General features: G+C 47.4%; 2 protein-coding genes across 2 annotated transcripts in view; one reads left to right on the top strand and one right to left on the bottom strand.

Annotated features, from left to right (window-relative positions):
- Nucleotides 1–1,964: 1,964 nt before the first annotated feature.
- On the top strand, nt 1,965–3,723 carry GDF11 (growth differentiation factor 11). The gene is made up of 2 exons (XM_065887093.1): nt 1,965–2,623; nt 3,150–3,723. The coding sequence occupies exons 1-2, from the start codon at nt 2,291–2,293 to the stop codon at nt 3,528–3,530; spliced, it is 714 nt and encodes a 237-aa protein (XP_065743165.1). The 5' UTR covers nt 1,965–2,290; the 3' UTR covers nt 3,531–3,723.
- A 6,836-nt stretch (nt 3,724–10,559) lies between these two features.
- Nucleotides 10,560–11,178, bottom strand: part of SARNP (SAP domain containing ribonucleoprotein) — a 52,710-nt gene continuing 52,091 nt past the window's right edge. The window contains exon 11 of the mRNA XM_065887753.1: nt 10,560–10,852. Coding sequence (XP_065743825.1) covers nt 10,811–10,852 — 42 coding nt within the window. The 3' untranslated portion in view covers nt 10,560–10,810. The remainder of the gene's footprint in view (nt 10,853–11,178) is intronic.

Here is an 11,178-nt window from a genome sequence, read left to right as displayed (position 1 = left end):
CCTTCTTTTCTCCATTTCTCTGCCAGTCTCTTCTAACATGCCTTCATCTCTGTCTCTTCTCTATTCTTATCTCCCTCACCATCTCCAGTCCCCTGTTTCTTCTCCTTTCCCTTTTCTTTCTCCAAATGTCTTCATCCTGTCCCCCTGTGATACCAACTGTCCTCATATCCAGTGGGGGAGAAGTGTATGGTGATTCCCGGGGGTGAGGGTGGGGGACTTTGCCTGAAGGAACCAAAGACTTAGAGAGATGGGGCCCTGGAGCCCAGTCCCCCATTACTAAGCCTTGGGTCAACTTACATAGGGACATATGTTTAGAGTTTAGAAAACTAGCGATAAACCAACTGAGAAACTACTGCTATTTTCACATTCTTTATTTAATGCTCAGCACTCCTGTGAAGCAAGGATTATTGTCGGCAGCACTGAGAAGCTTGGTGAATAAGGTCAGATGCTGGTTAACGAGTCAGGCAGTGATTAAACCCACTGCAACTGTAGTCAAAGAACAGTGTTTAGATGCCAGGAAGAACTTTCAGGCACTTGCCTATATAATTTAAGATTGGGAGTTTAGGGAGTTCATTCAGCATGCACTTACTGAACACTGCCCGGGTGCTATGGGAGGCAGTAATGCTACAATGGTGAGCGAAACAGAAACAGCATCGACACAGTGTCTACTCTCATGGAGATTAGTACCTAATGGTGAAGACAGGCAGGGAAATAAAACAACCCCTATACTGAAATTAGGGATAGCACGCTATTTGGATTGTTGCTTGCCACTCTCCATCTCACCAGCAGCTACCCTGCCCCAGGGACTCTCCTAACCCCCACTCTCCACTCCCCAAACCCTACCCCACCACACTCTCACTGAAGCTCCAGCTGGAGGATAACTGGACTACCAGTGCCCTGGGACTTTGGAAAAGAACCAAGGGAAAGCTGCAAAGGAACTTTTTGTCTTGTGCCCCGAATATGTGAAGATCTTTAAGTACTCCTCCCCAAGTCGCTTGAAGTATCCTCCTTCTCCTAGGGTGGGGGTGGGGGAGGGCTGATGAAACAACAGATGAGAAATTCTCCATGATTATGCAGACCTGGGCATGATACTAAGGGCTTGGACTTCCTGATCATCCTTACATCGCTCTGGAAGCTCATTCCTGACTCTTCCTCAGGCTATTTAGCGTGAGAATGGATATTAGTGTCCAATAGAAACATGATTTAGGGCACCCCCAACTGATTTAAGAGATTAGAAAGGGGAGCTGAGAGGAGATGAAATGGAAGCAGAGGCAGATATTGCGAATCATCCTTTAAACTCAAGAAGGGTCGGTTTACGATCCAAAACAAGGGGAAATTGGCCAAAATGTAAAGTTGGGATGTTAAACCTTTGTAAAGACTTATTGGCACTGGACTGAGAAACCAAAGGAAGCTTAGGGGAGAGAAGACTGATTTAAAGTTGATCTGATGTGCTGAATACTATTTCTGATGCTTTGGGAAAGTAGGAGAAAAAAGACACGGAGGTAGTGCTTCCCTTTCTTAAAAGTGGAGGCATTAATGGTGATGAGGAAGCAGCAGCTGAGGGAACTTTTCTCAGGGTCAAGGGACTGAGCAGTCAGATGCATGGGGAGTGTTTGAGTAGTTCCATTCTCTTGGGTGTGTTATTTCTGCTGGGAATGATGGAAGAAGCCTAGATTTGAATTCTGGTTTACTTCATGGAATAAATTTAGCCCACACTCCCTATCTGGACCCTGGGTTATCCATTCCCTGAGGCCATCTGTTTTGGGGGGTGTGCCGGGCTCCACCTGGCCACCAGACAAAACAGAGCAGAAATGGGGCAAGGTGACCTGAGGACAGCAGGTGTGATATGAGCTTTGGCTTTTATGGAGAGCATCAAAGGTTCAGGAAAAGTTGGAGCCCTACATGCTAGGGAAAGTTGGAGGAAGGGAAGACTGCAGGTGGGAGAATTCCCTAACAACTATCTTTGCAGGTTATCTGGTAGAGAGGAAACTCTGCATTAGGGCTGACAGATTAAGGAAGGGGTGCAGATCAGTAAGGCCTGATAGAGCCGTTATCTTACAGGGAGAGCAGGGGTGCTGTTCTAGGTACCAGTGACATGGTAGTCAAGAAGACAGGCAGGGAAGAAGGGTAAGGAACTGGAAAACACAGGCTGAGGAGTCTGAGTTGCCAGTGTCCCCCTCCACAGACACCCTTTGCTGATACTGTGCCCCCTTCTCTCTCATCAGCTGACCCTGCGGTGCAGACAGATGGCAGCCCTCTCTGCTGCCATTTCCACTTCAGCCCCAAGGTGATGTTCACAAAGGTACTGAAGGCCCAGCTGTGGGTTTATCTCCGGCCTGTGCCCCGTCCAGCCACAGTCTACCTGCAGATCTTGCGACTGAAACCCCTAACTGGGGAAGGGACCGCAGGGGGAGGGGGCGGAGGCCGGCGTCACATCCGTATCCGCTCGCTCAAAATTGACCTGCACTCACGCTCCGGCCACTGGCAAAGCATCGACTTCAAGCAAGTACTACATAGCTGGTTCCGCCAGCCACAGAGCAACTGGGGCATCGAGATCAACGCCTTTGATCCCAGTGGCACAGACCTGGCTGTCACCTCCCTGGGGCCGGGAGCCGAGGGGCTGGTGAGCAGGGAGCCTGAGATATTGGCAGATATGTATAACCTGGCCCTGAGGAGGTGGGGTGTTGGAAATGGTAGACCAGAAACGTAAAGTGGGTTAGGGACCAGCATTATTTTTCTAGGGCCCGGAGCTGATTCTAGAGGAGAGTCAGGTGGTGGTAATGGGGTGATATCACTTTTCAGAGATCCAAGGGGGCAACAGTTGAAAACTGGATTTGGGGTGAAGTAAATCTATTTGAGTAAATAGATTCATGGGACAACAAAGATGGGCTGTTGTTGAGACCTTGGGCCAAGGGGCTGATGAGGATCAGGTTGCCAGAAGAGACAGAATTGGGGAAGGTGAGTTGGGAGAGGTGGCTAGCTGGCAAGAAAAGTGGGTAAAAGGCAGGCTGGGGATGGGAGCGTTGGAGAAGCTGAGAAATCAATAGTCTCTGTTCTGATGCCCCTGTTGAGGGGCAGGTGAGAAGAAACAGGGAGTAAGAGCTCTGCAAGGCTCTATCACATCTATTTCTCCTCTCCCTCACCCCCAGCATCCTTTCATGGAGCTTCGAGTCCTAGAGAACACAAAACGGTCCCGGCGGAACCTGGGCCTGGACTGCGATGAGCACTCAAGTGAGTCCCGCTGCTGCCGATACCCCCTCACTGTGGACTTTGAGGCTTTTGGCTGGGACTGGATCATCGCGCCTAAACGCTACAAGGCCAACTACTGCTCCGGCCAGTGCGAGTACATGTTCATGCAAAAGTATCCGCACACCCACCTGGTGCAACAGGCTAACCCAAGAGGCTCTGCCGGGCCCTGCTGCACCCCCACCAAGATGTCCCCGATCAACATGCTCTACTTCAACGACAAGCAGCAGATTATCTACGGCAAGATCCCTGGCATGGTGGTGGACCGCTGTGGCTGCTCCTAAGGTGGGGGACAGAGGATGCCTCCCCAGCAGACCCTACCCCTAGACCCCCCAGCCCTGGCCCCCTCCCCCCAGGCCCTAGAGCTCCCTCCACCTCTTCCGATGAACATCACACCTTGTTCCCTGACCAAGCAGTGTGCAATACAACCGAGGGAGGCAGGTGGGGAATTCAGGGGTGAGGGGTTTGGGGGAAAGGAGGAAGAAGAGGGGGCACGGTCAGGTGGGGAGTTTTTGAGGTTTGAGGTGAGAAGGTTTGGCAAGAAGACAGAGAGACGTAGAGACAGAGGTAGTGCAGAGGAATAGAGACAGAGGAACAAAAAGAGCAGCAGTGAGAAGAAGGCAAAGGGATAGATGCAGAAGAGACAGAGACTAGGCAGAGATAAACCCTGAGAAGGAGACAGAAATGCAGTATTGAGAAAGCCCCACACCAAGCCTCCTTTCTTCCACTGGCAAGGTGAGGGGCTTGGTATGGTCTGGGGAGATCCCCTGACTACCATTCTCAGTAAGAGAGGAAATCAAAACCCATTCTTAGCTTCTGCCCTTTCTCCCTCCAGCAGTGGGTGGGGGAAGGGAAGTGAGGGCAGGGGCAAAAGTGAGGATTTGGGAATTTTATTTATTTATTTATTATGACTTTTCATTTTTTGGTATTTGGCTTTACTGAAATAGATGGGCCCCTGCCCACTGTGCCCTATTTGTCCCTTATCTCCCAAACCCTGTTCTTCCTCAATACTCACCTACTTAAGCACTTGTTTAAAGCTTCCAGGGTTGAGAATGGGAGTAGAGGGCAAGAGGGCTGACACATGGAAGTTTCCAACCCAAAATCACCCTACTTAACCTTCCTGAGCCAAACGGGTTGAACTGAATTCCAGCAGTCACAGAAACAGTAAGAGGTTAGGGTTTAGGAGCTGGGGGGGGTGGGGGGGTGGGAGGGAGGGGCTCAACATCCAGTATCTGTATGAGAGCCACGAAACTAACCCTCAGGTCTACCCTCATCGTACTGACTTAGGCACAGGTGTGGCCTGCTTATGCCCAAATTCCCCCCAGCCAAGAGAGAGACCAAAGAGCCTGTGGAATGCCTCTGCTCCCAGCCTCTATCTTCAGGTCAATAAAAAGAAGAGTAGAGAGAGCCCAGAGTCCCCAGGTCTGGGAAGGGTCAGGAGGGGTCAAGAAAGGAGTTGTAAGGAGGCTGAAGGTTACAGGGCATTTGAATCCAAATCACTGCTCTGGGCTAGGGAATAGAGCCAGCAGACCAAGGTGGAAGGGATTCTGGAAGGGGGACATTTTAGTCCCCCAACCCCAAAGCTCAGGGTGGAAGGGGGTAGAACAAAGGAGCAGAGTGTCTATAATTATTTTTATCTTTTATTTTTGGAATCTAGCAGTACCTGGCAGCAGGGAGGGGAGAATACAAGTGGGGAAAAGCACCTGACAAGGCCAGTTAGGGCAGAGGTTGGGAAGGATGGAGACTCCCTGGTTTGGAAAGCTAGGAAGCAGGCAGGGACTGGTTGCCACTCCAGGTCACTAGCTGGGCCTATTCATTCCTCCCACAATCCTGACCCACCCTCCTCTGGACTCACTGTGCCTCAGTTTCTTCCCCTCGATGGAATGAGAAATAGCAGCACCCGCCACAGCCAAGAGATGAATTCTGAGCACTTACCACGGGCACTTTATGGACATAAAATACCTCTCGCTGTGGGACAGATAACCAGGGCACCAGAGTAGTGGTGAAGAGATGTGAGGCTTAGAGGAGTCACAGGCTTCAGAGTACAAGTTCCCCTCTGCCTCCCAGCTGGACAGTGCCTGAAGACAAGGAGCTGAGAACCTCCTGATCCATACCCTATCCATATCTCACCTCCAGACCTCTTGGCTCCAGGCAAGAGCCTAGAGCATGTCAGGAGAGGAGGGAGAAAGAACCTTCAGCAAAATAGTCACTCTAAGTAAAGCCAGCAGTTGTGGGTCTGATGCAAACAGTACTGAACTAAAGTAAGCCCAAGCTGGAGAGCTGACCTGGAAGGCTTGTTCTTCCCAAGAGCATGACTTTCCTGCCTGGCCCAGCTGGTGGAAGGGGCAAAGGTATGTGGCCACCCTTGGAAAGGTGATGTTGGTGAGTTTTGGCATCTTATTCCCATTCCCACAGTGAAAAAGTGAAGATATTTCGGTACCAGAACGGGCAAGGGCTGTTAAGTGTTTCAACTTGCCTCCTCCCAGATAGCAGCTATACTAACCCCCAGCCTCTCCTCTCTGGCCCCGTTCTTCATCATTCCTTATGCCCCAATCTTGGAGAACAAGATACACCTGACCATCAACACCATTGGTGGAAAGAAAGGAACAGAGAAGTGAAGAACAGAAGACGCCTCCTCCAAGGGCAAATGCCCGTGTCTCTTGATCTTGGCACAGGGTGGGGGCTGGGCAATAGGCATCAGGTGACTTCCCTCTACAAATTCTAGAGAGCTGGGGCATTAGACTTGGGGAACACTTAGAATATGCCCCTTTAATGCCACCAAATAAAGACCTTTGGGGGAGGGTCTTTCTCTTATGAACATAAATCTATGAGTTGAAGTCTCATTCCCCTGGTCCTCCTCACCCCCAAAGAGGCATGGCGTAAAGAGGCTTGGGGGCACAGCCCAGCAACCTAGTGGGAACTAGTACTCCCCTCTCCCACCTTATGATGTGTGTGGACCTGGCCAGTGCCCCTCTGATCATAATTAGTGTAATTATTATTTGTGTATTTGTTACACCGTGTGCGTGATTGCCTTTGTTTGTTAAGGGTGTCTGAGGAGTATGGGGCTGACAGGGGCACTGGAATGCCGGGAAAGGACTTCTTCACTGAGATCAAGGCTTCCTGGAGGAAACCACTGCAAAAAGGCCATCAGGCAGTTTTCAAGTTATGTGACAGAGGGCAAAGATGGCCATAGGGTGCTCTGAGTTTTGGGATGGTCACATGACACAATCCAGCACTTGAACCTGAAAAAAGAAAAATAAAAGCAGTCAAAGAGTTTAGAATTCAGTGATGAGCTCTCCTCCGTAATCAAGCGCCATGTTTACACCTTGGAGACCAGGAAGCAGAGGATCTGAGGGAGAATGAAACTTTGTGCTCAAGGACTAAGAAGATGGGGGTCTTGGAAGCAATGAACACTAGGGTCATTTGGGACGAGGGCTGGGACATGCAGCCCAAGGGAGGTTGGGCAGAGGATGGGAAAGAAAGGGAACCTAGTACAATGCTTCACTGGAGGCTTGATCCTAAACCAGTCCCAAAGACTACAAAACCCTCTCCCAGCCTCCACAGAACAGATCTAAAAGTCCTCTTGAGATGGTCCAGCTAATATCTATCCTATTCTCCTGCAGTTCCCTGACCCTAGGTTTCCTCAGCAAAATTTCAACAAAATCCACAAACCAACCCAACTTTGAACTTCCAGTGTACCAAGAGTGGTTAAGCATCTTAAGTATTTGATCCTACTATAAAAATGTTGCCCATATACCTAGGGCACACTTCCCAGGGCATGAGAGTGGGGGGTAGCAAAGGAATCTTGCTTTATAACTGAACAGACAGGAAAGTTCCTGTAACATCAGTCTGATCCAGAATCTTGCTTTATAACTGAACAGACAGGAAAGTTCCTGTAACATCAATCTGATCCAGAATGGGGGACAATGTGGGTTCAGTGTGCCACCATGCTTTCCCTGTCCTGTCAGTTCTGTCAGCAGACTGACCCCACCTCAGACCAACTACAAGTTGAGGGAGGACTGAAGTGCTACATATTGTATCCTCTCCCCAATGAACTGCTTTATCTACATCTACCCTTAACTTTGGCCTGAGCTAAAAATAGGTTCCCCCCCTCCATTGCTCATTGTTTCCTACATTGAGAGGACACACAGAAGAGACTGCAAGATGACGTTTATCCCCAAACATCCTGCAACCTAATGGATGAGGAGCTGACCTATACTCGGTCTTTGCCTGTGTCAGGGGCCCCAAGCTAAGAACCAGCAGGCAGTGGCACTTAGAGCTTCTGGTGTGTAGTGAGGCAGAAGCAGGGAAGTCGATGCCCCCAGCCACAACGTCAGCTTTCCTGCCAGTGAGCTGGGGGTAAGGGAGCAATTGGGACTCCTCCTACCTCTTCCCACTCTCTGAACCCCCAAATGCATCTGTATATGTGGTATGCAATACACATATACACTTGCAAACTAGTCCACTCAGACCCATACCCTCTAGCTGGAACCTACTCAAGGAAAAGAAAATACTTCTATTGTAAATCACCTAGTAAAATTAAGAGCCAATAATTACTGAATGATTACTCTGCAAACTATGGTAAAATTATGCTCCGTACATAAATATGATAATATCAATTCTCACGGCAACTTTCACAGTAGGGGTGCTACTGGCACAGAGTCTAGAAAAAGAGTCAAGAATGATTAAGTAATTCGCCCAGGGTCTTGGACCCAGTTGAGCTAGTGTGGTAGAACAAGGAATTACACCAAAGTAGTTGCTATACAATATTTCATTCTAATCTATTAATAGTGATCTGAGAGGTGGAAAAATTAAAGGCTGGGACAACTGAGAAAGGAAAAGAAATAAAGAGAAAGCTGGGAGTACTCTGGGCTCAAAAAGGATCCCCAAAGTTGTAAAACCTGACATTTTTCAGTCCCTTTGGAAGGGAAAACAAGAAGAGTGTGGACATGTTGCAAGAGAGGGGGGACATTAGATTTTGGTGGATTCCAATAATCAGAGGTGAGTAACACTGTCAGAGTCCCTTATAAAAGAGAACAGGGAAAAATAGCTATTCTCACCTATTTATATAAGGTCTTTCCTTCCCCCTGATCTGTTTCTCACGTCAGATATGGCAACAGGACTCAACACCAAGAAGTGTTGCTCTTATTCACATCTTCCTTCCTTATAGCCCTCATCCCCACAGAAGCTTCTAGCCTTGTATCTTCAGAAGTAAGTTCCCAGGATTTGGGGTTGGGGGAAGGGCAGTTTAGAGTGATGGTGGAGAAAAAGAGAATGATCCTAGAGAGCCATAAAAAGGTGCAGATTTACAGCTGACGGAGCTGGTTCCCTCCGCATCTTTATAGACTCCCTCATTAAGAGCTTCCAGGTATGCAGAGAATGTCACAGCTTCAGAACAGGGAAAAGAAGCCTGAAGTCAGCTAACTACATCTGGATCTCAGATTAGCTACACTAAAGAGACTGGGGGATAGGAAGGAAGGGTACTTGGATCCCAGATAAAGAACTGCAAGCTTGGATGCCTGTTCTGCCGTTCAAGGGACTTAACTATTTTAAGACTGAATTAGTAAAAAAGACATAGGCATCCTGAACTATTCACACTCAAAAAGTATGTGTGGAATGATTACAATGAGACAGGAAGAGGAGTTGGAGGTGAGAGACTTCTGACCAACTTAAGAACAGCTGCTGGGATGGGATGAAAAGGGCTAGTAAAAAATCCACACAAATTGAGAAACACTGTGTCAAAGATATGGGGAAGGCCAGTTTAAGTGTGGAAAAGACTGATTTAGGCTTCAGGAAGAGAATCCTGGGGGCAGGGGTTGGGGGTGGGGAGGCTGAATCCCTTTCTGGAACATTATAGAGGATAAGGAGACAAAGTGAAGAAAACTTCTGAAGGACCTAGTGTTCCACTCCATTACCAGCATCTGCTCTATTCCTTTACCTCTTTTTTATTTTGGGTAGAAAACCCTTCCTGAATCTATGATCTCTGTAAAGCTACAAAACTGAACTAATTCTCTCTGGTTCCATTTTCGGAGAGACAGAGTAAGAGAAAGGAAAAGCTAGCCTCAGAATCGGGGCCTGAAGAAAAGGGAGGCAGACAGTATAGGCCAGAGATGATAGGAGGAAGAACTTTAACCGGCATTCCTTTTTGTTCATTCCTCCAAAGTTTCAGAATGGGGCAAAATTCACGACAAATGGGCAATCTTTGGATCTCCTCATTCTAAACTTAGGTCCTTGTCCTCCAGCAACCAAAGAGACTTTGTGGAAAGAGATTCTTGTTAGGAAGGTGATCAAACCATTACTTTTCTATTAATTACAAAACCAGACAGAGGTGTTAGTAGAAATGGGAACGAGGAATTACACCACAGCAATGTGGGATCTGATCATGAGACCAAAGTCTTCAGGTACGGTGCCAAGCTCTTAAGTTTTATTATCAGAAAACCAAACAAAACCCAACCTTATAAAGATATACAGAAGTAAAGATTAAGAGGAGAAACCCTATACCAACATATCCAAAAAGATTAAGTAGCAGGTCTCACATCTACATGAAACTTCAAATGCAAACAAGCAACCCTGCTTAGGGAGAGCCAAATCTTTCTAAATAGGAGGCTCAGCAAGGAAAATGGATTTTAGTAGTATCTAAGAAACACTGCCACCAAAACTGCAAAAGTATATTTCTGCAATAGAAGACAAACTAAACTAGCATAAGGCTTGACTAGAAAATAGAAGCCTCCAGTCCACAGCTTACGTTCCCAATGATGTAGGTAATAATGCTTAATACCTCTTACATCCTGTCATACTCTGCATCCCCATACTTCTAGCTCTGAGGGGTACCCAGCCAATCTCCTTTCCTGAACTGCATAACCAACAGGATCCCACATATTGGCTTCGACTGAAACCAGACAAGTCACTCTTGAAAATAGGGCCCTTCCAGACTCCAGAATAGGGACGGACTCTGGACTCCATTCCATTACAGACTACCAATCACTAGTCCTTGTGTTTATATCCTTTGCACCTCCTAAAACCCACAGTGTTTTCCCTATCTTATTCCAGTGGGTCATGTCAACCTGCTAAAGCAAAGATTCAGGGTGAAACTTGGCCTCTTTATGGAGGATAAAGAAGTAAAAGGATGCCTGTGAGTATGAGAGAAGGAAATAAACAGGCTTAAAGGGACATACTCAGTCCTTTTCCTTGTTCTCTTTTCTAAAGGATAAAGGCATTATGGCTAATTCGCTATAATATTTGCCCCTGAAGCTCTCCTTATCTGGTCTAATCTGGCACTAAGAACTCAAAAGAGCACCTGATAAAACACACTGTTCTTTTTTCTATTTTTTTTATTAACAAGCAAAATAATAATTAAAAAACAACAACACAACAACAAAAACCTTAAAGTTAGAACTGCAGTAAGTCAAACTGCTGCTGGAGTTCACAGATGTACCTGGGGTACATGCTCCCTCACTGCAAGGCAGGACCTAGGCACATGACTGTGCATTTAGGTATATATGTGACCAGGAAGAGTTGAAGAGATGGAAACCACTGGAGAATAGAAAGCATCAAAAGCTTTTCATCAGGCAATCCCAAAGCGCTCTGCTCTTTTCCTCTTCTTTGCCTATAAGGAAGAAGCAAGAAGAAAAAAATTAGATTGCAAGACAACAGTGGCCTGGGTTCCTGGCTGCTTTAATCCAAACTCACATGGACTGTCACAAGGTCCAAGAAGGAGGGAAAGCCAGGCTTATGCTTGGCAGCCAGAGATTTAATGTCTGAATCTCTCTAGTTATCCAGTTAGAGCTGGTTTGATGGGAAAGGAGAATAAGGAGGGCAGAATACTGTGGGGAGTAGGGGGTGGGGGAGGGAGAGGAGGAAGAGAATAGTGGTAGAAAATGGAAAGATTCCTGAAGGAGAAAGGGCCACTCAGCCTTACAGCAAGTTAGCCTG

The sequence above is a fragment of the Phocoena phocoena genome, chromosome 11, assembly GCF_963924675.1.
Source record: "Phocoena phocoena chromosome 11, mPhoPho1.1, whole genome shotgun sequence".
In the NCBI taxonomy this organism is placed as follows: domain Eukaryota; kingdom Metazoa; phylum Chordata; class Mammalia; order Artiodactyla; family Phocoenidae; genus Phocoena; species Phocoena phocoena.
Note: the sequence above shows the minus strand (reverse complement) of the source record. Positions and strands in the feature narration are given on the sequence as shown.

Coding starts and splice junctions, on each gene's coding strand:
- GDF11 (XM_065887093.1), top strand. CDS start 2,291: ATGTTCACAAAGGTACTGAAGGCCCAGCTGTGGGTTTATCTCCGGCCT. Junction 2,624..3,149: donor GGCCGGGAGCCGAGGGGCTG/GTGAGCAGGGAG, acceptor CCTCACCCCCAG/CATCCTTTCATGGAGCTTCG.